At 33.8% G+C, this 26,246-nt stretch overlaps 1 protein-coding gene across 7 annotated transcripts in view; it reads right to left on the reverse strand.

The window, feature by feature from the left end:
• Positions 1–1,406: 1,406 nt before the first annotated feature.
• PARP8 (poly(ADP-ribose) polymerase family member 8) overlaps positions 1,407–26,246 on the reverse strand; it is a 182,044-nt gene continuing 157,204 nt past the window's right edge. For all 7 annotated transcript variants that reach the window (XM_063700756.1, XM_063700754.1, XM_031003421.3 and 4 more), the window contains 10 exons: positions 25,674–25,739; positions 23,099–23,166; positions 21,201–21,249; positions 19,955–20,067; positions 19,627–19,699; positions 17,985–18,054; positions 15,096–15,169; positions 13,896–13,965; positions 12,929–13,013; positions 1,407–5,952 (listed from right to left, as the gene is read on the reverse strand). In XM_063700756.1, coding sequence (XP_063556826.1) covers positions 5,850–5,952; positions 12,929–13,013; positions 13,896–13,965; positions 15,096–15,169; positions 17,985–18,054; positions 19,627–19,699; positions 19,955–20,067; positions 21,201–21,249; positions 23,099–23,166; positions 25,674–25,739 — 771 coding nt within the window. In that variant the 3' untranslated portion in view covers positions 1,407–5,849. The remainder of the gene's footprint in view (positions 5,953–12,928; positions 13,014–13,895; positions 13,966–15,095; positions 15,170–17,984; positions 18,055–19,626; positions 19,700–19,954; positions 20,068–21,200; positions 21,250–23,098; positions 23,167–25,673; positions 25,740–26,246) is intronic.

A 26,246-nucleotide genomic window follows, 5' to 3' on the forward strand; every position in this document is an offset into this window, starting at 1 on the left:
AAAAGATCAGTCTTCTTAGATCCATGTTACAAGTCACTGTTATTTGAAATAATTAAAAAGAGGGACCCAGAAGTTGGGAACAGAAATAGAGGCCAAATAAATTCAGACACTTTGAGTAATTCTTAACATTGACTTTCCAATAAAGCAGCCTGCATGGTTTTTAAAAGCACAGGTGATTTTATCAGGCTAGCTAGTGGTCATTAAAAGTGCAGGGACTGGGAAAGGTAAATTAAGTTAACTGGAGAGTTAGAACTATGCTCTGGCCAGCTTCCATGAGGAGGACAGATAAGTGTCACAGGAGTAACAAACATCATTAGAAATTTAAAAAATCAACAAAAAATTAAGTGCTTTATAATATATGTATTATCAAAAACAAAGTACATGTCTTGATTCCAATCACTCTAGAAATACTTGTTAAGAGCCTAGGATGCATCTTGACAGTCAGTATAAGGGCCAAGAGAGTATTAGGTTTTGTTTTAGAGCTGTGAAGCGTCTGGTGAGTAAGTAAATGGAAATAATATTAACAACATTACTCAGTAGTACTAATTTAAGGATTCAAGATATTAAGGGTGCAGTTTTCATTCAGTGAATGCAATGGTTTGTTCTTTCCCTCAAGTTTTGCTTGCATTTGTCTTTTCCATTCTGCATTGTTCATCTTGTAGTATTCTAGAATTATTTCCAAATGTGTTTGCTTTCTTTTCACAAAAATATTGAAGTTTCCTTAAGGGCAAGACAAAATCTAATATTCTCTACTCCTTATACTTACTGTCAAAAATGCATACTAGACTCCCAACAAGTATTTCTAGAGTAACTGAAATCAAGTCTAACAAAAGAAGTTTGCTATCTAAAGCTTCTCAGTTATGAATATATCATGAATAAAAAATTATTTTACTTATTGTAAGAATATACAGTAAGGTCCTCATAATTTTTTTACTATTAATGGGTTTACAGGACCATATTTATTTATGGACTGAGATCTTATTCAGTTAATAAGATGTATCTTATAAAAAGTGGTGCTTTAAAAATCGTTTTCTGATTACTTATCAGGTCAAAAATGCTTAGAAAATTCAGGACATTTCATTTGAAATGCTCCTTTAGATATTATGGCCAGATGTTACAAACTGACACACGTACAAGCATACAAGAATCTTTTGTTTCACTGCTATACTTCTTGAGAGAATTTGAAATTAAAACGGCACTCATGCAATCAATTTAAATCTATTGAAAATACCTGGGGAATACTGAAAAGACTTTCTTTTTTCCCCTCATTTTAAAAATAAAAAGGGCAACATCATTTTTAGAGTTTCTTGAGACCTTCAAATACATAGTCCCTAGAAGCAAGGTTCATCAAGAGGAGAATCTAAAGCCTAACTGAGTTTTCAAAATACTGCCCACATATACCGTACTTGTTGAACAAGTTCAGATTTATTGAAAGTAAACATTTACATTTGCTACAATGTTGGAACTATTACAAAGCTGGATAAAAGAGGCTTTAGTAGCAATAGAAAGCAAGAGCAATAAAAAGTGAATAGAGAAAATATTTGGCCTTACTGATCTCTTGGCAGTATTTACATTATGTACATATTGTTAAATATTTATAATAATTCTAAGGCACCAAAGGCTAAATAGCAGGTTGCAATACTATCCTGTGCAGAAAAATCAAGAAATTTATTGTAAAGAGGCTGTATAAAGAAACATAGGCATATCTTAATGTTTACATAAAGGAGCGGCTGCATTTTTAAAAATCTCAAATGATACATTAAATATTGGGCAGATCGAAGATATTATTTTTAGAACATTAAATTATATTGACTATGTAAATAAGCACTATTTTTTACTGACTTGCTGGTAAATGTGAAATGTAATCTATTCGTCAACACAGCTTTTTTCACACTCATGGATATGTTTTGTCTAAAAACTACTTGAAACTCTTCTGACCTACAAAAACTTATCCTAATATTCCATAATGTATACAAAATTCCCAAGAAGAATTTACTGGGTAATAATATACATCAAATCTATACATAATCGGACAAAAATTTAGCAGGCATTAAATGCCAAAATGCTTGAATATTCAGTCTGCCATTCCAGTGTAGCAGTTGGGTGTTTTCATCCTTTAACTCTTTAGAGTGGGAGATTGTGGCTTTAGGTAATGGACATAAAATTGGCCCATGTAGAAAATCAATCTCAAACTAGACTAATTAATTTCAAATTTTGCAACCCAAATTGTTTCAAATAATTCATTGGGTGTTAACCCTGACATTGTTACCAGTGACTGAAATATCCATGCTACCACATTGTCCAGAAGTAACTGACAACATCTGTGTCCAGTATGGTCTTCCTGTTGAATTATTTGATGACTTCTATTTGCAAAATTTTATTTGTTCCTGACATTGAAAACCCAATTTACCTTACCAACAGTCTATCATCTGTCTTGAGGTAGTGTTACAATAAAGAATTCAGCAAGACCATAGAACATTATAATGTTTGCAAAGTGTGCTTCAAATGCCACCATGAAATCCGTGTTTATTTAGATGGTAGATGACCCAATGTTGAGTGGCCCCTTCATGACATATTAAATTACCATCTGATGAAGTTGTCCAGACTCTTTAATGAAGATGAGTTTTTTGTTAAAACTTTCTGAAACCCCATGCTCTAAGGCAAGTTATAGTTTAAAAAATATTTTTATTATACAAAGTACTGCTAAAATTCCTTCAGTTATTTAAAGATTCATAGACTTACATATTATAGATTTTCTTTTAGCAAAGGGGAGAAAAATGAAGGAATTTCTTCTCTAAACTTAAATTTTCAAAGAAAAACATTCAGAGCATTAACAATAGCTTGGGTTGGTTTTTTATACTACATAGTATTTAACGGTAACTTTTACAATGTGGCAATTTTAAAATTAAACTTCAAATTAAAAAAAAAAAACAGCTTCAAACCAAACGTATGACTGAGATTTACTAAGCAACAAGTATAAAATTTATTCCAACATAGTGCACTTGAAGACACCAAAAGTGTCTTACTATAATGTATTTTATAGCACTAGATTATTTGTATATTATTACTTTTTTCCATTCTCAAATGTTCATTTTCTTCTCCTTTTAATACAGTGAAAGAGAACAGATTATTCATAGTAAAATGTTTACAAAATCAGCAATGCAGGAAAAAGTAGAACTAATAAATTAATAATTTTCTTCCCCTACTTCAAGGATGAAAATAAATGACTGCCTTTGCTCAGTGGGTTACTATCTAAGTAGCAATGGCTACACAATTAATAAAACCATTACAAAGCATCGGTGAACAGATTTCAAATAATTATAAAAACACAATACAATATCAAATGTTTGGAATCATCAAATAAGTGAATAGATAATATTTTAATGAATGACTGAATTAAAGCATGATAACAGTGTTCAAATCTCTAAATTGTATGGACCTGCTTGGATTTTGGAAGCACATTTATATGTTAATGGTAGTAATTGAAATTAGATTCTTTAGAAATACAGAAAATCATCTTTATCAGTTATTATAGTATCCCTAATTTCAAAAAGTTCAATTAAAAAATAAGATTGATTCTCCTTAGAATATTTGCTTACAAAGGTTCTGACGCAATTTTTTGAAACAAAATCTGTCATTCTGTATCATGATACAACTCAATTAACTGTCATAAGAAGACATCTTACTTTATTATCATAAAAGATGCCTAGCATTAAACTATCAACTACTTAATTTCCTCAGATAGGTGAACCTACTGTTATTCTTAAGTCAACAGGAACAGTTTTTATTATGCCAATTTTCCTTAAACAGTCTTTCTTGAGTCTTACGAGTTACCATTCCAGTTCAGACTCCAATCCTATATTCTTTACGGATCACTCCAATGTTAAGTAAAGCCATAATGGATTAGGTCAGTGGATTTCGAATTATGCTGGAGGCACTCTACAGAGCTTATTGGAGGTGCCTCAGTGGTCGTAGTGGTCAAACAGGTGGAGTTCCAAGATCCCGTCTCCCAAATCTTGGTATTAGATCTTCATGTTTGTCATGTATAGACTGTCTAATGTATAGACTAATTTCAAAAAAATAATTCTGTTGCTTAAAAATGTTTTAAAAACACAGTTGAAGTGATTTGGGAGACTTGCAGCATCTTGGCAAAAAAATAGCAAGGTCCTCATGTCCCACACTAATCTTCAAATAAGTGGTCACAAAACACTGGATCGATATTATATCTTTGCCCTACCCCACTACTATTATCCCTCAGCCTAGCCCAGAGTTCAGAGCCACAAGTCAAAACAGATCAATGCTTTAAGTAGATACTATCAAAATGATTAATATCCCAACCACTTCAAGCCTATTTTTCTTGCAGAAATAAGTGGCATATCAATTATTTGCAATATAACAAAACAAATCATTAGAAAACACTTCCTAAACTGCAACCCTTAACAACATGACCTTTTTCTCACCTTTTATGCCAGACAAAGGAAATAAACACAGCAGTTATCACATTATACTTGCAAATGACTATACATTTTTATTTTTTTTTTTACATAAATTAAAATCAGATAGAGCCTTGATTCAGGGTTTGAATAGAGTGGCAGACTCACTAATTAAACTGCTTTCATGAATGGCCTTATTCCAAAGACAACAGGTGGGAAAATAAACACTGTCAATTAAAACTTGATGAATAAGAACTCTAGGACTCAAAGAATAAGAAATGATTTCGATGAAATTATGACTCTTGAAAAGGAAATGCTGAGAGCTGGTGTTACTTTTCTCTATAAACTTATTTGTGGTCTTTTAATATAAAAGAAGCGTCAAAGTTTGTGTTCTTTCTCAATATGAAAAAAATAAGCAGAGATATTGGATGAACAAATATAAAAATGCTGGTGTGGCATAAATAAAATTGTATAATTTTTTTTGTAGTAAATAAAAAATATATATGGTTTCTTTAAATTCTGAGGTCTTTCTTTTAAATACATAATCATTTGAATATAGATTCGGTCTACCAGGCCATGTATGTTCCCCAAATTATGACTTTTAGATAACATTTTAAAAGGGCTGAATTTCTTCAGACAAACAGAAAAATTGTCTGCAAATATTTTCAGTGAATGAATGGTGGTAAATCTGGCTCATATCTTGATTTATGTCCAAATTTATTGCTTACTAAATATTATCTTCTTTCCATTAAACGAGGATAGAATTGTGAAGCTAAGCCATCTTTCTTGTCAAAACATACATGTGAATATACACAAATATATTCACAACCACACATTTTGATGCATGAATATATAGATGTGTATATTACATACTTTTTGGCAAAGCACTGCTTCTAAGACCTACTTCTTTTTTTATGAAGAAACATAGAATAGGGAACACCCCTTCCAAAACATTAGAATGCCCATACTACTAATGATATAGCACATCAGAATGTGCAAACAGTATATTTATTGCAAAGTATCTGATAGATTTAGATGCCATTATAAAATGTTCTCAATTCTATTTTGGTAACCTAAAATGTCGGTATATAATACCAAATATCCAGTTAAAGAGTTTAGTATAAAAATATCAGCACAAAACAGTTTTTTCAATCTGTTTATTGTGTGAGCAACCCAAACTTCAGTTTAAGTGCTGTTGAAATTTTATTACTAGATTCCATAACCCTACAATTGATAAATCTTATACCATTTTAGGTATTTAATGAGATACTTAGAAATACTAAGAAAAAAAATCAGTATTCAAAGGGTTAATTTTGTTTATAATAACAATAAATAATTTTATAATCTTCTTCAGTTCAAAATCCGGCTTTGAACCCGAGGAAGGCTTTCGAATCATGTTAATTAAATGGTGGTCCTTTAACCAGTAGCAGTTTGATTACCAATTACTCGGAGGATCTCTTTGTGAATGCCTCCTTCTTGTGTATTAATATTTGCATCTCCCACTTGGCCGTCTTCATAGCTGAAATACAAAACATAAAAAGATAAAAACATTTTAAAAGATGGCAGCATTTAAAACAGCTTAGAAATGCTATTTGATACCTAAAATATAGCCCAAGAGAATCAAAAGCAAATTATACGGCTGTTTTTCAGGTGTATTTAACAATGTGTTCTCATTGAAAAACACAGAACAGCCCATTCTATGTCATGCCTAAATTTTCCCCTTTCTTCCATTTTTTTTTTTTTATCCCCGCATAAAAGACTGTCTGAGTTGCAAGAAGCTTCTCAGTGTCTTTGGCCTTGCAGGCATTTCGCATAGCAGATGCTACGAAGTCTACTATAAAAAAATATAACAGCTTCAACTTTATGTTGCTAAGATTCTGGATTTCTTAACTCTACTCCTACTTCGATCATTTCTTTATTTTCTGACTGAAGACACTTCACTTTCTACCACTGCTTCTTTGCCATGCCTGCCTTCTAATAATTATTCAGCCATAATCAGTGCTGCCCTTTTTTCTTATCATTGGTTGCACTATTTAGTCTGACTGTAACATATTCTTATTTATGCTGGCAGTTCACAAAAGAATGCAAGCCTGCTAAGTTTACTTTAGCAGTAGAAGGGAAAATATAATACTAAAGAACAGCAATTACTAAGTTCTTTAAAAAGAAATAATTACATTTTAGATGGTAATTCATTTTTCTCAAATAAAGTTACTTGGGCAATAAGAATTTCCTAAGAATGAATTTTCAAGCTTTCATGATCATATTCAGAGGGGAACAAGTGACAAATTAATTTTACTTCATAAAAATGGCTTCAAGACAGAAGCTTTAGAAAAGTGGTAATTACTTGAAAACAGATAACCAGGGATATCTGTTTCCCCTGGTTATCTGGGAACCAAGCACAGCATCTCAAAGATTAATACTAGCCACTATCTTTTCCTGAAATAGCAAAATATAGGAAAATGAAAAGATGACATACAGCAGAGAGAACTTGGCTCCTCATGTAATCCACTGCTTAACCATCAAGTGATAACTGCATTTGTACCAAGTCTAAATTCTTAACTAAATGACCCAAGGTTGCCTATTTGGCTAATTCTTATCGCTGTTTTAGATATACTTAGCAAGTTTCAACTTACATATACATGGAAATGACACCTCATGGTGAAACATTACCCTAAGAAAAAGAATGGGATATGTGGTACGCAGCCCAATTACAAATATTTTCTCAGGACAGTAAGTGCTCTGTTACTGAGATTAATTCTCCATCACTTTTATTGCATCCTCTTCCTTGGCCTCTCATTTCAATGATGGTTTTATACATAAATCACACCTCAGTTTTCTCTCTCTCATGATATGCAAAATCAATGATTTCAGCCCCGTTCAAGTTTTAACTATCACCCACATGCTCATTCCTAAAGCTCTGTCTCCGATCATTAAATTTTTCTCTCTATATAACCTTCCTACAGATAACACAAATTCAGTATATTCAAAGCCCTTATTTTTTGACCCTAGGACTGCTACTTTTTATGCTATCCATATCTCAATTTGATGTACCGTCATCCAGCAACACAAAACCTTTAGTCATTCTTGGCTCTTCTTCGTGCCTAAACCCAACTAATCACCAAGCTATCTTGTTTCCATTTTCTTAAATCTTCTCTCTACCTTTGTTTAGGCCTCCACTGTCATTCATCTAAATGAGTGGTTTTCAAGTTGCAGACTGTGTATAACTAGTGGGTTTTTAAATTAATTTAGGTTGTCCAGACCAGCATTTTAAGTGATTAAGATACAATCGAATCGAATCGAATCCAACAGAATAGAACAGAATAGAGAACATTGACTTCACCACAGATAGAAAGAATTATTTTTTTCTAAGTCACAATGTCAAACACATTTCTTTTTGTGGTAAGAAAAACTGACCTAGAATGTTGTTATAACATTATAACTGATCTCTCTGTCTCTACACTTATCCCCATCATCTGTTCTACAAGATCTATTCTCCACCCTGCAAAAGCGATAGAAAAATGGCCTCCATCTCACTTACAAAACAAAATCCAAGTTATTGGCAATACGAGTTCCTTCATCATTCAAATACAGATTTCCTCTCCAGTCATGCCCCATCACTCCCCCATCACTCTTTTCAGTCAGATGGAAGGGTTTGTCTACCCAAATATTATACGTACCCTGACACTTAAAAAGCATTAGAAGTTAGTGGAGAAGATATGAGACTCAAATTCTTTGAATAAACTGTAATAATTTAAGACTGAAAGAGCACAGAGGAAGAGAGAGCAGAGAGCAAAAGTGGGAGTGAAGGCAAGAGTGAGAACTAGAGAGAGAGAGAGAGAAAGAGAGAGACAGTATGCTTAAAAGTATTAAATAAAATGCATATTTTTCTACTGTCTAGGAAACGCACAAGGAAGCACAACAGTTGTGGGTTGAAGGACAAAGTTGACCAAAGGCATTCAGGTGTTTTAAATTTGATGCATATATAATAATCAAGAAAAATCAAACATCCATTTAATTTGGGCAACTGGCAAAGCTTACATACATAAGTTGCTAGTGGTATTAGAGTATTTATTACAATAGGGTATACAGAACATGTCACAGCTATTTATGATTAAAGAGTAAAGTTCTTTTATGTCTGGAAAGCAACAGAATTTAAGAGAAATAGAACATGAATGATAACCACTAGGGAGATGATACATTGGACTGGGTTTTGGTAGAATGAAAAATGAAAACGTCTAAAAGGAGACAAGAATTATTCATATTCCCAGGAGTGTAAAAAGATTACTAAAATTTTAACGAAAAATTAACCAATTTGCTTTAAAAATAATAGAAACTAGGATATTAGATGAAACTTAGCTGCCTAGAAATGTCTTAGGTATGTAAGAACATTTCATAAATAAAAACTTTTGAAATTATTGACAACTTGGTGGGAGGGTCACTTGAGCCCAGGAGTTTGAGACCCACCTGAGTAACATAGCTAAGACCTCATCTCTACAAATTAAAAAAAAATGACAAGGCAGCCTGAGCTGTCCAAACATAGGGTGAGCAGAATTCAGAGAAAAGACAGAATCATTTCAGACTGGGAGGTCAGGGAAGGTGCCAAGGAAAAGACCATGTTTGAATGAGCCTTGAAAAATAGGCTAATGGTCTAGGTGATAAGAAGGCCAAATCATTTGGATTGACTGAACAAAGGCACAATAGTGGGAAATACAACTCCACGTTGTTTTAAAGAAACAGCTTGGACAAGCATTTCACTTAATCAGTGGTTTGTGCATGTAACTGAAGTAAGGTAGAAGCGACTCTATATGTTGGAGAATGCCATGCTTCTATTTAACTATCAGCCTGTCTGGGCAGTGAATAATCAAAACACTGCTTTAGGGAAATGAATATGGTATAAATAGTATGATCTTAGAATTTTATATGAATAGGAATGTAGGCTGTACACCAAAAGATTAATCCTAGTTAACTCTAAATGGGGATAATATGGAAAATTTTCTCCTTTTTTTGGCTTATCTTCAATTTCTGAATATTAAAGAGGTATATCACTAGTGTAATAACGGTAATGTTTAATAAGTCTTGCATTGCACAAAGGAGGCTAAGAGTGATGAAGAAAGTAGAAGCAGGGAGAACTAATGACCTTTTGATATATTCTAGGGGAGAGAATAATATATCCATGGGAATAAAGGCATTGGGACAAAATTGTGAAAAGATAAACTTGGGAGTTGATGACTACTGTAGTGAGCAAGGAAAAAGAAATGGAAAACTACAGCTCAGGTTTCGAGTCTCTTTGATGTATAAAATTACTGCACAGACTGGAGAAGGTGAGATGTTGGCCAGGGAATTTAAATAATGGGTTCCTATTTGTATATTGATTTTGAGGTATTAGCCCTTTTTGAGGGCAAATACTCATCAAACAGTTATAACGTGAGCATTTTATTCATTCCTACATTCACATCTCCAGCCTTTTTGAAAATAGCTTCCTAATTTCTACATATGGGTCTTAATGTCCTAGTACACATGCGTTTCAAGGTTAGTCATGTAATCAAGCTTTACTCACAGTTTCTAGAAACTAGGAATTGGCTTGGATCTGTTCATAACATCTGAACTATTACATTTTGCCTGGAGCACTCATATTTAATTAAGTTTCTTCATTTTGGAATTTTCCAACAAAAATTTTTTGAACTTCTAATTCTCTTCTTCTTTTTTTTTTAATTGATATCTTCCTTTAAATTTTTACTTCCATTTTTTTTCTGATGCACCAGCCTGTTCCCTAAAATTTCCCTCCAATTTTTCTCTCATTCTGTGCTGCTTACTTGCTGGAAAACATGTGATTAGCATACTATGTGACTGTTTTATCATCTCAACTGTGGGAATCAGATTAGCATGGGAGTTATTTTAATTTTTAATATTGTTACCTGATAATAGATTTTTAAAAAAGGTAACCATGTTAACTCATATCCTAGTCATTAGGCAAAGCTTCTAACATCCAGGATCACATAATGTATCAAAAAATTAAAATAAAAAGAACAGAAATTGAGTTTTTGTCTTATCTTCATTCTCATCGATTTATTCTTCTTCTAGGTGTTACCACACATTAGGGCGGCTCACTACTAATAGAACTCTGTGATCATATCTTTTATAGAGAAAGAAACTGATGGTTGCAATTAGAATGCACGTTAATGAAACAGATTCCCCTTCTGATGTGTTTTGAATTTGTCAATTTTCCTTAATGAGTCTCTTCTCTCCTGAGGGTGCAAAAAGGATGAAATCTCATTTGTGTTCATAAAGCAATGAAAATTATCTTAATATGATAATATGAAATTTTTCCTTGTATTATTTAGGAAGTATCTGAGTGTACTTCTCTTTTCTTCACATGATTTATCCTCAATTTTTGCTTATGAAATACAGAAATTCTTTTCTCCAGTAAACACCCCCTGCAACATGTATATCCCTACAGATAGGCTTTATGTATAATTTATCTAAAAGTTCAAAAGAAATAATACTAAAAATGGTACTGCCTATTTAAATATCTAAGGTTGTTTACTTGGCTCAATTAATTTGAATTTTAGCAAGATGCAGAAGGAGTAGATGAACTGATTAGATGACAGGCTAAGGAAAGCACTCTGGAGTTACTTTTCGGCCAAAATCTCAAAATTTCTCAGTGAAATAACTTGGTGACTGAAGGCTTCTTTTTGGAAGGCCAAGCATCTAATAGTGGATAACAATCAAGATAGTTAAGAAAGAAGACAGAAAAAAATATTTAATAAGCTTTTCAGTGGCCAAGACCTGCATTGTGCTAAATTAATCCTCATAATAAACTTTACAGGTACTGTGTGCAGTTAGCTTCTCTAGGAGCCCCCGGGATCCTCTTGGAGTCTTTCTCTGCCTTCGTTCTGCCCCAGGAGCCTGACCTGTAAGGACTTTCTCAATAAGCTTCATTGTTCTCTAGCTTCTGGCAGGCTTTGGCCAATGGGGCTTCCCAACAGGACTGCTTCCTGTCTGTGTCCTTTTGTACCTGGGAATGTATAACAGCTCTGGTGCTAATAGATCCAGGTTACTACACTGGACCTGCGGTTTCCTTATAATCATACCCTTGTAAATAATCTAATTGTGGATGACCCAAAAATATTTTTCATGGGTCATCTGTTTCTTGTTTGGATTCTGACTGATACAGGTATATTATTATCATTTTACTGATGAAGCTTAGATGTGTTATACAACCAGGCAATATCATCTTACTAATTACTATTCAGCCAGGATTCAAACTATCTGATCAAAAGCAGGCTCCTTCTCCTATACTCACTGCTGCCTCACTGTTAAGAAAGAAATCTATAGTCAGCAAATATCTATCGTAAGAACGATCACAGTTTTCAAATCATCCAAAAGAAAACCAGGCAGCTTGTAAGTTTCACTGTGAATAGTCTGTCAACAAGCCAACAGATCCAATGCTGAATGCACAGGGTACTCAGGATATACAGTATACTGAAGCAACCTTAACAGTTCCATTTTTCAGTTTCTTTTAAGTATACTACATAAAGTACAAAACAGATATGCTCAACTCTTCCCTGAAATCCTTTCTGTGACAAGATCATGGATAAGGTGGGAACAGCATGGGAAACGGGTTGGAAGCCAAGGGTAGAGTGAAAATTAGACTGGTCTACTGCACTCATTATTTAGGAATGAAAAATAATGCTTTTATATTTTAATACAACTCTTATGATACAGCTGTGCCAAAAAAAAAACCCCACATCGACATGTACTGCATTGCCAGCCTGTATTATATGGAATGTAGCTCAATCTTTTATAGGACAGACCTTTTCATTATTGTATTCTTCATCCCAGTTCTGAATTCTTAAAATTAACAAAAGTATATGTGTGTATGGAGGTGTATAAACACATGTATACATATATACATACAGAGAGATAGCTAGAGAGACAGAGATGGTGTTTTTCTTTTTTCTTTTTTTTTCTTTTTGAGACAGATTCTCCCTGTCACCCAGGCTGGAGTAAGTGGTGCTATCTTGGCTCACTGCAACCTCCACCTCTTGGGTTCAAGCGATTCTCCTGCCTCAGCCCCAGGAGCTGGGACTACAGGCATGCACCACCACGCCCAGCTAATTTTTGTATTTTTAGTAGAGATAGGGTTTCACCATGTTAGCCAGGCAGGTCTCAAACTCCTGACCTTAGGTGATCCACCTGCCTCGGCTTCCCAAAGTGTTGGGATTACAGGTGTGGGCCACCAGGCCTGACTAAGATGATGTTTTTTTAGTTGTAAGTTAACAGGTGTTTTTCATGAGCTCTTCTATGTTAACAGCATTTAAAAATTATTTAGATTTTTTTAATGGCTTATTAAAAATAAAACAAAAACAATAGTTGATGTTAAACTCAATTACCTGTTATATTTTGGCAGCTAAAGAGACCAAACGATAATTCAGTCACCACTAACCCATTTGTGGCAAAGACAGTAATATACAAATTTGAGCATTTCCACTTACACGAAAAAGAATCGTGTGCAGACATGGTCAGTATTGGGGACAACCCATATCTCTCCATGTTTGTGCAGGTCAGATGAGGTGATCACTGTTAAGTGGAAAATAAAATTAAAGAACCACTTTATTCTAAAGGAATCCTAGTCCATTCCGACTTAATATATCTCTTCTCTTTGAAATCTAAAGCAAAAATACAAGCACTAATGAACACATAAAAATTGTTTAGCCTTATTGTCTATGAAGAAATATAGATAAAAACAGTGAAAGACCACGTAACAACTTTATAATTTGAATAACAACTGGTATAACAATAAAAAGGGACTCATCTAAGTATTACCAAAAGCAGATAGGTCCTGACTTAAGAACTATGTAGACAGCAAGTTTATGTCCTATATAACTACCATGTGTTGAAAACTTAAAAGACAGTTGACAGCAGCTACTAAAACTCCTAACACAAGAAGAAAAAATGAATTTTTAGCCAGTCATATTTTAAAGCAAGAACAAAGAAAAGTATATCATCTTGCAAATCACCCATCAATTTTTCTGTCCTCAGTACAGAATAATATAATAATTTCAGTGTAGGAACAGAAAGACCTAATAGGTTATCTTCTCAGTGCTTGGTTCATCTTTCACATTTTTCATAGTATCATATATTCAAATACCAACTTTAAGAGGAAGGTAGCACATTAACTAAAGAGATAAGCATTACTTGATCAGAAAGATATAATTACCATTCTGGAAATATCTGCCAGAAATAAAATATATCACTCTCTGAATTCTTGCCAATTCTGCAATTTGGTTTGAACCTTTATGATCTCTACGGTACCCGTTTTTGCATTTGTGCCCTTTGAGATGATCATAAGGAATAATGCTTTCTCTATTCCACCATAAGCACTCTGTAAATATACTTATATTTTTAATTATAGATGAGCTAGGAACTAACACTATGAGGTTTGTAAAACTTTCAACTTACCTTCACATAAGGCTATGCATTTTAAGTTACGGCTTTGCAGGAATTGGGATTGCTGTCCTTTTTTCTGTGACTAAATTCCAAAAACGATTAAAACTTAGAGTCAGAATGAAACACTTTGTGAAAAAAGCTGTTCATCATTAAAAAGCAATAGTCACTAAGATGGCTCCAGGTCAAAAAAAAAAAAAGCCTAGCTAGACTAGCATCAATTTCCTTGCACTCTCTTAATATTAAGTTATTTTTATTTAATTTCTGTACATCATCATTACTAAATTATTCTTGAGATAAGTGAACTGAAAAATGCTAAATTAGGGTTCAATAATCTTACAACATGGAATTAGAACTCAAATTTATTTTTACTAAAAGCTTGGCCTCTTTATTTCAAGGTAAACAAAATTAAATTTGCTTGCTCTTTTCAAACATCAAAATCAATTATTTCAGATCACCTACTCCAAAACCAACCCATTTTTTTTTAATAGCATCATGTACTAGGTCACGGAGGTTACAGAAACATTTCATGTAGAAAATCTGGGATTTTTTTTTTTCAGATATTAGATTAGCTATACTCTTTTTTTTTAAATTTAAAGTCACACTACTTATCAGATGATTTTTTAATTTTCCCAGAATATACTTGTTTTCTCTGAAACAACATGGGATTGATGGTCATTCTACTCTCTGCCCAGAATGTTCTTTCTCCTAGAGAGTCACATGGCTCACGCACTCATCATCTGTAGATCTTGACTCAAATGTCACCTTCTCAGAGTATCCTTTCCTGACCATCCCATTTAACATTCATCCCAGATCCCTCTTCCACCTGACAGCATTAAATGTCTCATTTCCCGGATTTATTTTTCTTCATAATATCTAGCATTCTATCTATCTAAATATGTATTTAATTTATTTATACCCCTCAGTAGGATGTAGGCTCCAAGAGACGGAATATGTGTCTACTTTTGGCCATCACTACACTCTACTGCCTAGGAGTATCTCTGGTATTATAGTGGCAGATAAATAAATATCTGTTGATTAATTATTGTATAGAGGCAATTCAGTTACTGCATTTCAGAGTGAGTTTTATTCCTTTATAAGTAATGACCACATTAAATAATTTTTCAGACTTAAAAAGCCTATTTTTCCATGCTCTGCTGGCTGATGAGGACACAGTTCACTAATCATAAGCAGTCACTAAAGTCACTACAACACCTGTGATGCATTGCTGCTTTTACTGCTTGAAGCTGGCTCGTCCTTGGCTGACACCTTCTGTTTCTTGTTCATCCCTGAAAACATCAGCAAAATAATAATTTAGGGACAAAGCTGTCTGATGCAGCTGAAAGTACAATCGACCTACTATGCAAAGTTCCATTCTAGGTAAAGGTTTGATCACATTAGGCTAGAGACAGTAACAAAGGGCTGTGCCCTTAGCCCCTGAGGTGGAAGATCAGTGGGTTTGGGAAGTCTTGGGAAAGTTATTTTTTTGCATTGAAAGCAAGGATCGAAAATTCTTCTGCATAAAATTAATATAATTTAAAAATTCTTAAAACTTGATTTTAAAAGGCTTTTAGAACCTAACTTTCATTCCCACTATCTGGCTAGGAGAAGGAGAAAATAAAGGGTGGGAAATGTGAACAATGTCAGAAAAATATTTTTACATTACAACTGAACTTTTGTTGTTATTTGTTCTTAAATTCTATGCAGAATTTAACATTTCTTCTAATTAAGACAAATTATACAAGTTTTTTTGTCTGTAATATTTACAAATTTTAGCTTACTCTGTAAATGCCATAATTTCTTACTGTGAATAATTTAGAAAAGCAGAACTAAAATACACATCTGTTTTAGAATAGGTAGATTTGTACCTACACTTTATTAGAAAGTGTTCATCTACTGTTACACCAGAAGTTGAGATAGGTGTTGATTTTTGTAGTTGTTTCAGCAAATGGCTTAATGAGAAGGGGAAAAGCCTGTTTACAAATTTGCAAAGTACATTTATCCAACTTTTCCAGGCCTTCCAAAAAGGTGGAGGGGTGGATGGGGACAGGTTGAGGAGAACGCCTTGGATTTCAAATGCCAATTCTGAACAAAAAGCAAAGGGTATATATGCAGAGAAGCTGTCCTGTTCTCTTACCCCTACACTTCCAGCCCTCAAAATCAACGACAGATGCTACGTCATCTTACTGTAGTGATTCTTACATTTGTTTTAGATCAAGAGCCCTTCAAGCATTTGAGGAAAGGTATGTACTCCTTCTCCAGACAAAAGCACATGTAACACAAATTTTTACATCCATTCACATGGTTTGTAAACCCTTCCACAATTCTTTCCATGTACCCATTGAAGGAGTCTATATACCAGTATAAAAAACAGAAAATTACAGTACTTGATGATTTGCTGTGTTTTTTCTTTATGCTGAGAATGTATTTATTTATTTCAGCTGGTTTCTTAGCTTTTTATTTTGTACTGTTTTAGCAAGATTTAGAGTCTGATTTTAATAGATTTCTTCTTTGTAACTCCATTTCCTATCTCTACGGTATCTTACACTTCCTGGTATTTATTTTCTTTGTGTTATTTTGGCATATTGTATTTTCAGAGATCACTGAAACAGTATTTCTTTGCTAACAAGAGATGGAGTCCAATTCCCCAACTCTTGAATATGAGTCAGGCTGTCTCAGGCCTGCCAGCGCAGCCCATCCATCAGCTGAGCAGCATTCAGTGGATACTTTGAGGGGCTAAAGAATCACTTAGCCAGGTCCCATCCTAGATTCCTGACCCAAGGAATCTATGAGTGTAATGAAGCTGTTATTTTGCCCTAAGGTTAAGGTGCTTTGTTGAACAGCAATAGTTACTTGAATAATTATGTTTTAATTTTTCATATATTTCTAATTTTTCTTTTTTTGTTAACATGCAACCTTCTCATTTTTTAAAGTTTTCTTTCCATCAGCATTTTACCATTTATCAATGTTGCTGTTTTCTTTTAGTATTTCTAATTATAAATCTGGTTTTAAGCGTTCCAAGTTTCCTATCATTGAGAAACAACTTGTTATGGTTGGAAGAACATGAACTTTGGTAAATAAATTAGGTAGTTCTCTTTAATGTTCACCTGGTTATCAGACCTCCCTAAATATCCTTTCCTATAACATGAGGATATTCAGACTCACCATTCAGGCACCATGTGAATGACATCTCCTAAAATGTGTAATGTGATCACATAATCACACACACACACACACACACACACACGCATGAGCACACAAGCAAAACTAATTACATATGCAGTTATATGTATATAAAACCACTTAAAAGTGTGAAGGAACATACACAGAACACTGAAGCTGTAGTAAAGGAGAGAAAATTTTCATCTGCTACTTCAAAAATTCTGTGTAGCTTGAATTTATACAATGAGCATAATTATTTTATATTTAAACCAGAATAGGTTAGTTGTTATATAAATCATGCTGATCATTGTAAAATATTCCAAAAATTTTTTAAGTGCAAAGAAGAAAACATCACCAATTCCACCAAGGATAAGTAATGCTAACAATTTGGTGATCATTCTTTCTACATTTTGAACTCACCAGGCTCCTGCACAGCACAAGTTTTCAATTTTTTCCAAAGTATTTTTTCCCACAATCTCACCAAATTTACAAAAAGTTGTTAACAAGAAAGATGATTTTGAGGGTGTTTTTCTACTCTAATGTTTCCATAATGTTCAAAGCTTCTTTATGAATAATATTACAAAGATAAGAAATTAGCATGATATAGAATTACACTTAAAGATATTATGTATGTGTACTTCTCAGTGCCCTACATAGTGCTTTGCATATACTATAGTCTCAATATTCATTTGTGGAAGGAATAAATTTAAGGAATATTAAATTTTTTTTAAATTGATGAAACATATATTCCATCTTGTACACTAGGGAGAGTATTATAAATTCATCTTGAAAATGGGCTTTGTTTTTGCTTTTGACATTTAGCAAATAAATTTAATAAAAATATATCTAATAAGGCACAATAGAAAGCCGTGAATAGAGTATAAACAATAAGAAAATTAAAACCTAATACATTTGACTTTAGAAATGAAATACAGGAATTACCTGAGTAACCAAATGATATGCTTGACATTGGACTAAGATAGATTCCACTTCCATACATTGCACCATGGAGCTAAGATGGGAAGAGTGGGAGAGAGAGAGAGAGGTCTGTTCATGGTCTAAATGTTAGTATTTGACAAAGCAATCAGTTTCACGTCAGAACATTCAGTCTTACAAAAAAAATGACAGAGCTTCTATTCCAAGGTCTAATTTGAAAACAGTACTAATATCCTTGTGCTTAAAACTCAGAGTTTATGTAAGAAAAATGGTATCTAGAGGAAAAAGATTCTTGATAAATGTTTTCCATCCTACCATTAATAAAGACAATCCTTTATTATAAAGTACACTAGTAGGCCTTTATTTTAATGGATCTAAAATTTCAGAAACTAAACTTGGTCTGAAAGACACAGTAACACATTCTGATTAGGATTTATATGTTAGTGTATAAACAAAGCATCCTGCTCAGATTTTCATTAATAATACTATCTGTCATCCTGTTCTTATCCTTTGTTACATTTTTCAGGTTACATAAGTTTCATTAACTGAAACTATACTCAGATCAACTAAATTTCTTTCTTATTATCTCTGTGTTCTGGGCCCTCACACACTATTAGTATGAATTGAATAGTAAACACATTTAACATTTAATTGAGTCATCTAAAATGTCATCGTAATATGAGATCTAGCTCAAGTGACTGGGTTAAGCATCTCATTTCCTTATGTCCTTATGCTGTCAGATGAAAAAAAATTCAGCTGCAGGAAAGTGAAGTGAAATGTGCAGGATGAAAGGCATAAATAAAGATGAAGATGACTGCCATGATATCCTGCTAACACCAAGTACTGTCCTGGAGGCGGAAAAGCAGGTATCAGATGGCTCTCTAGCACGCAATCTCCACTTATTTCTATATCTTATTCTCTAAAAGCATTCATATTGAGGCCCAGTGCTCTAGAAATGTACACTGAATTAACAGAATGCCTGTATGATTTTACTTTGTGCATGATAATGTTTTTCTACTTAAGTAAAAAGTGTGATTTGTTTTACTGTTTTCTCAGAGGGAATTAAACTCTCTTTTCTTTTCTTTTTTTTTCTTTTTTTGTTGTTGAGACAGTCTTGCTGTCACCCAGGCTGAGGTACAGTGGTGTGATCTCAGCTCACTGCCACCTTCACCTTCACCTCCCGGGTTCAAATTATTCTCTTGCCTCAGCCTCCCAATTAGCTTCGATTGTAGGCGTGTGCTACCACGCCTGGATAAATATATATATATATATTTTTTTTTTTTTTTTTTATATATATATATATTTTTGTATTTTTAATAGAGACAGGGTTTTGCCATGTTGGCCAGGCTGGTCTCAAACTCCTGGCCTCAAGCGATCTGCCCGCCTCAGCTTCCCAAAGTGCTGGGGTTACAGGTGTGAGCCACTGCACCCATCCTTTCTTTTTCTTTTCATTGTGTGATCCATTTTGTGTTTACATCATTGTGTATAGATCAGTTCTGCTTCAGTTCTAGTATGCCTACTAGAAATTCCATATAATGTCTTACTCACATGCTTCCTCTTTTGCAAGTTAAACCTAACAACAGGGTTGCTTACTGAATCTCAATTCTGAAGAAGAATGAAGTCTTGTGAAAGCATTCAGAAAATCTACCTGCAATCGTGTATTAGAAGCAACAACCAGACCATTCCTCAGGATGGAGTGCCAGTTTTCAATGTGTGAGCCACTAAAAAAACAGACGGAAAGGAAAAAGCAAAACCAGAAAATTAATTATCTTCAAAGTGGTCAAAACATAATAAGTCATGGTGCCTTCTGAAGGTTCTGGATTGCCAAATCAAGTATTATGTAGTTGACTACATGACCATCTATTGAATGACCATCTACTGAATGATCATTTACTGAAAGACAGTGATATCTTCCCCATACATTTCTGGAAAATGTTAATGGGAGCACACCCCCATTAACATTAAGCCTTACTCACTGAAATGCAAAGGTGCTTCCAAAGAGTTTTTTAGCAGCTCTAAAATTGGATTCTTTGGCTGGTGGACTGCTGAGAAGAAGGAACTGATGTGGAGTATGCATAAACTTCAATTGCTGTCATTTAAAATAAAGACAAACAAAAACATGTAAAACTTAACATATATTCAGGCTGATGACAATTTCAAATTTTATTGGTTTAAGAATTACCCACTTTCAAACTATAGTAATTTTACACTAACCACATTAGCAAGCCAATTTGTATAATGTTTTTAAAACTCTACGCAAGTGATAAGTCACATGGAATTGCAAATATGAAGAACAATTCTTTGGGCAAATGGGAAAGGAATAGGAAACAGACAATCCAAAGCCATTTATATTTAGCTTTGGAATACAGTATGCAATCATGTTTAAGCAGATCTGCCTTCTTAATTATATTTCTTTTAACATTTTTATTATTGAGTCCCTAAGTATATACTAGCTATTCAATTGGGGAAATATTCTGGAGTTTGCTAAGCAGAAAAGAAAAGTTTACAAAACTGCAAAAATTATTATTATGCTTTATTTGCATATATTTATAAAATTGAGAATTTTTGCCTACATTCAAATATAGTCTCCTCCTTGGTCATGGAAAGAAATGAAAGCAGAATCTTTTGGATTAATAGCTTGATAACATCTTCTAAGTGTTTCCCTTTCTCTTAGGAATATAGTTATGCAGGAATATAATGCATAGGAATCTCACATTTAGAGATTCACAGATGGCAAAAATGAGATTTTTAGGTACAGCTCTTAGGTGATGATCACAACTGAATTCCAGAGTCTATTAGCTTTTTACAAATTATTATTTTTTAAGCTTACTAGGCTGATAAATAAGTTGTCTGAGGTCAATAGCTTCTCAGCTGTAGAAAAGTGGAAATGTGCCAACATGAAACTGACAATGATTACAAAGCACATTAACTTCCTTCTGGTCAATCTCCATATAATATTTTTCAATTGCTTGTGGAATAACTAAATGATTTCATATTGATGTTTTTATTCACTTAAAAAGTCAGGACAGCAGACTGAATTTGTTATCTTGGAAAGGTTTGGAGCTAGTGAGCAATGGCTATTTCAAACTAAAGAATTATATTTAACCTGGGTTTACTTCAATTCTTGGAAAGTCTGGCTAAAAATTACAAGGTAGGTTCTCCCAACTGATAAGTACTCCTCCCATTTCTGTATGCATATGTAAAAAAAAAAAAAAATCTTACCCTGTTAACTGGCAGTTTCACAATATGTGATCTATTACTTGATATAACCCTGAAATTAAAATGATCCATTAGTCACAAATACATGCCAAATATATTTAAAGTTCTTTTTCTTAGTTGGCAACCAATTAAAACTTATTTTTGCTGTGCCATAAACTAAACTTGGAAATAATTTCATTTAGTCACATAATTTAGGTTTGTTTCCTGAAACAATTTAAAGAGCTTATGTAACAAAAAAAGGTAATATTTTAATCTGAGAAAACACACTAGGAAGTTGTTCCCTAAAACTTAAGACATAGTTTTTTTTTTTTTTTTTTTTATTATACTTTAAGTTTTAGGGTACATGTGCACATTGTGCAAGACACAAGACATAGTTTTTAATAAGCACAACCTCAAGTATCAGCAAAATGAACATTTGAATATTTCTGAATGTACTTTCAAATAATGGTAATCCAAATACAAATAAGAGCAGTGAGTCATAGATCTGCTTCTTTTATTCCTCTCTTACATTGCTTAAATTAAGGATAAGTTCCTATGAAGATTTTTTTTCTTTAAATATTTGAGGATCTCTTTGAGCTGATATATATACAATGGTTTACATACAAAATCCAACATACGTAGACACTGCAGTTGAAAAAAATTAAATTGAAGTATCTGAAAGGAACTGCTCTATAAGCACACAAAATAATAAGTTTTGGTAGACTCTCTTCATCTTGAAAGAAGAGTGACTAACAAGCTGAAGGAAATGATCACAAGAATTACAAGTTAACCATCTGACTACAAGGAAAAAAAGAAAGCAACTAGATATATGCAATTTTTACCTTCAATCTGAATATAGTAATGAGAAAAATTTAAAGGTTACAATGGAAATTTAGTGTTATTTTACTTAATTGTGTCAGAATTTAGTAACACATCATAACAGATACAAAGAAGGAAGGCTTCTATACCTAATTTTTGTTATAATCTTGTTAGACTAAATTAAATGTGTATTATAAAATTTTAATGAAGTGAAAGTTAAGTAATCAGAATCTTGAGGAAGACAGATTCTTTTGCATCTGCCCACCTTTACATATTTTTTTAAAACTTCCTGGTCATAGCATGGTATAAGTGCTCATTCATATCAATCTCTTATAAGCCTTACATTTGTATTACTGTATGGTAAATCTCACGGAGTTGGAGTTTTCAAAGTTAATTCAAAGAGACATGTGTATAAAACCCTTATAAGGGATGTTGAGTAGAAACTAGTGTCTTCATTTTGCATATGAGAAACAAGAGAGGAAATTATTAGAAGTAGAAGAGGGCAAATTATTTGAAATGGGCATCACAGCAAGGTGACTTCTCTCCTCTTCATAGTCTAGCCCTCCTTCTAGAATTCATGCTGGGGTAACACTACATCCCTCACCAGGCTCACTCTGAAACTGTGCATCTTCTGCACTGAGCAAGCAGAGTTAAGAGTTAATCATATTTATACTGCCTTGTTAAGGGAGCAAAATATAAAACATTTATTTTAGATTAGAAAGATTTCAAAAATAAAGGTTGAAACACTGAGTTTGGTCACTTAGTCCTCACTGAACTAGAAAATTAAATGAACCAAAATGCTTTTGCCACATAATCTAGTTAATCACATCTTTTAAAACTATAGGCAAACTGCTGTCAAATGCACTATTTATCCCTGGTAGTGCATGTGACAGCATTCTCTTCCCCTTGTGATGTATAAGTTTTAATTAAAGTGAGAGTCATTAAGGACTCTTAGGTTGTAAAATCACCAGGTCTCATAAGCTTGTAGAATTACAGCATTGCAGGGCTTGTAAGACAGGTTTACTTTTGTTTGTTTTTTTTCCTTAAAGCAAGCAGTAGAAAAGGATGCTGTTTTCATTAAGAGGAAAACTAGAATTTTATACCATTGCAGTAAGGGATGAGCAAGGGGGTCCTGTTTATCCATTTGCTTCTTGATTTCCAGATATGGTGCCTGAAAAAAAGTCATTATACTTCTTGATTTTTCATAAAAATTCATTTTTCCGTTTTCACAAAAGGAAAATCAGACCAAACGATATGACTAATCTAGTAAGACTTAAAAATTTATGGACTTAACATGGGAACAACAACAATTGCCCTAGTCTTTTCTCCCAAGATGATGGGAACTGTGAACTTTCATGCCACCAAAACGACTTGCCCAAACACTGTGTTAAAAGACTTGTCCAGATTTTAGCCTGGCTTCCATTTACACTAGCCTATGTCCCTAAAGATGACCACTCTCTGGCCCCCTGTTGAGTTTCTGCTCAAGAAAACGTGATGCTCCCAAACCACAAAATGTATATTGTACCAACCCACTTTGCCAAACCATTTTTGGTAATTCTCCACTTATCCCCTTCTGTAACTTTCCATTTTTACATAACTCCCCTAGTCCCATCTTCTTTTCCTTGCCTTTTCACTTACTTGTAGCATCTTTTGCTTCCTCTCCTCTGCCTTTAAAAACCTGGATCACCTTTGTCTTAGTTGAAGTTGAGCTCAGTTTATGCTGCAGTCTCTCTCCCCCACTGCAGTGCTCTGAATAAATCTGTCTTGCCACCTTTACAAGTGTCCTGTAAAGTTTCTCTTTCACAACGACCATTTTAACCAACAACTAATATGAAAGCAAAGCTTGTGAGGGCCACTACTAATGCTCATATCTGAGAGTCCAGACTTAGGTATAGACCTTTACATTAAAAAATTGGACACAATTTACCTAAGACGAAGCCTTCTCTAAAAAGTATTTAATGGGATTTAACCAACAACCATTTCACAGAACAAAGAGCAATCTCTCCGTGACAATTTAGGGCTACGTATAGGACAGTACATTCTAGAAAACAGCACAGTATAATGTTGTATTTATTCAGAAAGTTTTAAAGAATTTGACACAATAAAACCTGAGAGCTTCCCTATGAAGTACACACCGAAAGAGGGTGCAGCATTACTACTTCCACCTTGACAGTGAAGCACCAAGCAATTAAGCAACTTGCCCAAGGTCACAGGCCACATTCATTGATGAGCCAGTTATACAATTTTGGCCTCTTAACTTCCTAGGCTGACGCTCAGTCATCTACGTTCCCTTCTATTAAAATAGCTTACACATGACCCAGAATAAAGAAAGCAATTTTTGGCAGAGAGCTGATTCCAGAGTCGGAGTTTGTAGCTATTTTTAAATCCAAAAATAATCAAGGTCTAGGGTATAGTATAAATACCTTATACCAAAGTCTTTTTCATGACTAAAAATGTTTATATGACTTTGTATAAGATATTCCAATATGTTCTTTTTTTCTCCTAGGTGGAAATACATTTTATTGTTTTCTTTCCCTATACAAATAAGGAGTGCTTGTCTGAGAAAGAATTCAGATAATACAGAAAGGTACTGGCATAGAAAAATAACCCAAAGGGATGGTGATTTTTTAAGCAAATAATAGCATTTGTGAATTAAAGGATCTCTTGTTTACTCTTTGCCAGACACACACTATTTACTGAGTGAATGAATGAATATTTGACTACATGAATAAATGATGATCAAAAGAAGAATCAAAATGGAAATGCAAAAATGTACTTTTTGAGTACTGTCTTCCTACAGGGCAGTAGAGATAACTCTGGGGGTTGGTGGGGGGCGGGGAGAAAGCTGCATAACAGCTTAGTGGGCCCTGGGACAGGAGGGTTCCCCTATTCCCTCCCCAGAGAAAATAAAGGACCCAGGGTAATACTCATTATAAGCCTGCAAGGGTCTCTAGGGCAGTGCAATCCTTGAAACCACTACATGCAAGCTGCACACATAATGTGTGTTGTCAATCTCAGATGATTAATTTCTACTTACAATGATGAGTTTTAAACCTCTCTCCAAGTCTTTGGCAGTGGAAAGGTCTCAATAATTCAACAGTGTGTGCTTTTCCAAATGCTGGACTATAGCCCAGGGATGTGTTAGATTTTCCTAACAAACCCCAATCCTTGCTCATCAAACTATTTCCACCAAAGCCTCCCTTAATGACCAAAAACATAAACCCGTACTCTCTGGGAGCCTGGCATCTTCCAAAGTGGTTTTGGGATTTTGCATTATATAAAATATTTATGGAAAATTTCCATTTTAAAGAACATTTCTGTTTTTATTTTAATACTCAAATAATGTTTTGAAATTGCTACCATCAATTAAAACTGACAGTCTAGGAAGATGGTACCAGATTTAACCTTTGCCTTAAAATATCCCGAAATACCTACATGTACCCAAGCTCTTGCCCGAGTTTGAGGGCAGAGTATTAGGAGTATAATTATAATTATCCACTTACTTTCCTGAAGTCACAGTGTTACATGCTAGTACACTGATGTGATTTAATTAAAACATCTTAATACCACACAAATTTTTAAATGATATGTATGATAGAGAAGTCTACATTTCACTACATAGCTAGAACTCTCAGACATTTTAAAAATATACTGTACAAGACCAGATGACATACTTACTTGTGTCATTTCTCTGATAGAAGTTATGCTATCCAGTGCCTTCATTACTCGATCATAGTTCTTTTTCTGTTTAATGAAAAAGTGATGTTAAAAAACAGCATTTGCTTATAAGCTCTTGCAAGTCTGTATATCACTAGAGAAATATATTATTTCCATATGTGAATTTTCCATTGGGGTCAATTTGAAAGCAATGACTGTTTTGTGTACATAAAAGGGAAGACTATAATAAGATGGCTCCAGGACTTCAGTCAGAGAAAAGAAACAAAGAAAACAATGCCAATCCTTCTATAAGCCATGGGGGAAAAAATCTAGAAACACAAAAAAGTTATGGGGCTCCTGATTCAGGCTTTCACCACTAAAACACTAAGCCATAATGAATAAAGTCAACATAGAATCCTTCTAAAATACAAAAACCCACTTCAAATCTCACAACCGCTTTTATTTTATTTTGAGTTGAATATTGTTAACAAGAGTATGGTTGACAGTATACAAATGATAGCATACAGTCACATAGCTGACAATTCTTTTTTTTTTTTTTTTTTTTTGAGATGGAGTCTTGCTCTGTCGCCCAGG

The sequence above is a fragment of the Gorilla gorilla genome, chromosome 19, assembly GCF_029281585.2.
Source record: "Gorilla gorilla gorilla isolate KB3781 chromosome 19, NHGRI_mGorGor1-v2.1_pri, whole genome shotgun sequence".
Taxonomy (NCBI): Eukaryota; Metazoa; Chordata; class Mammalia; order Primates; family Hominidae; genus Gorilla; species Gorilla gorilla.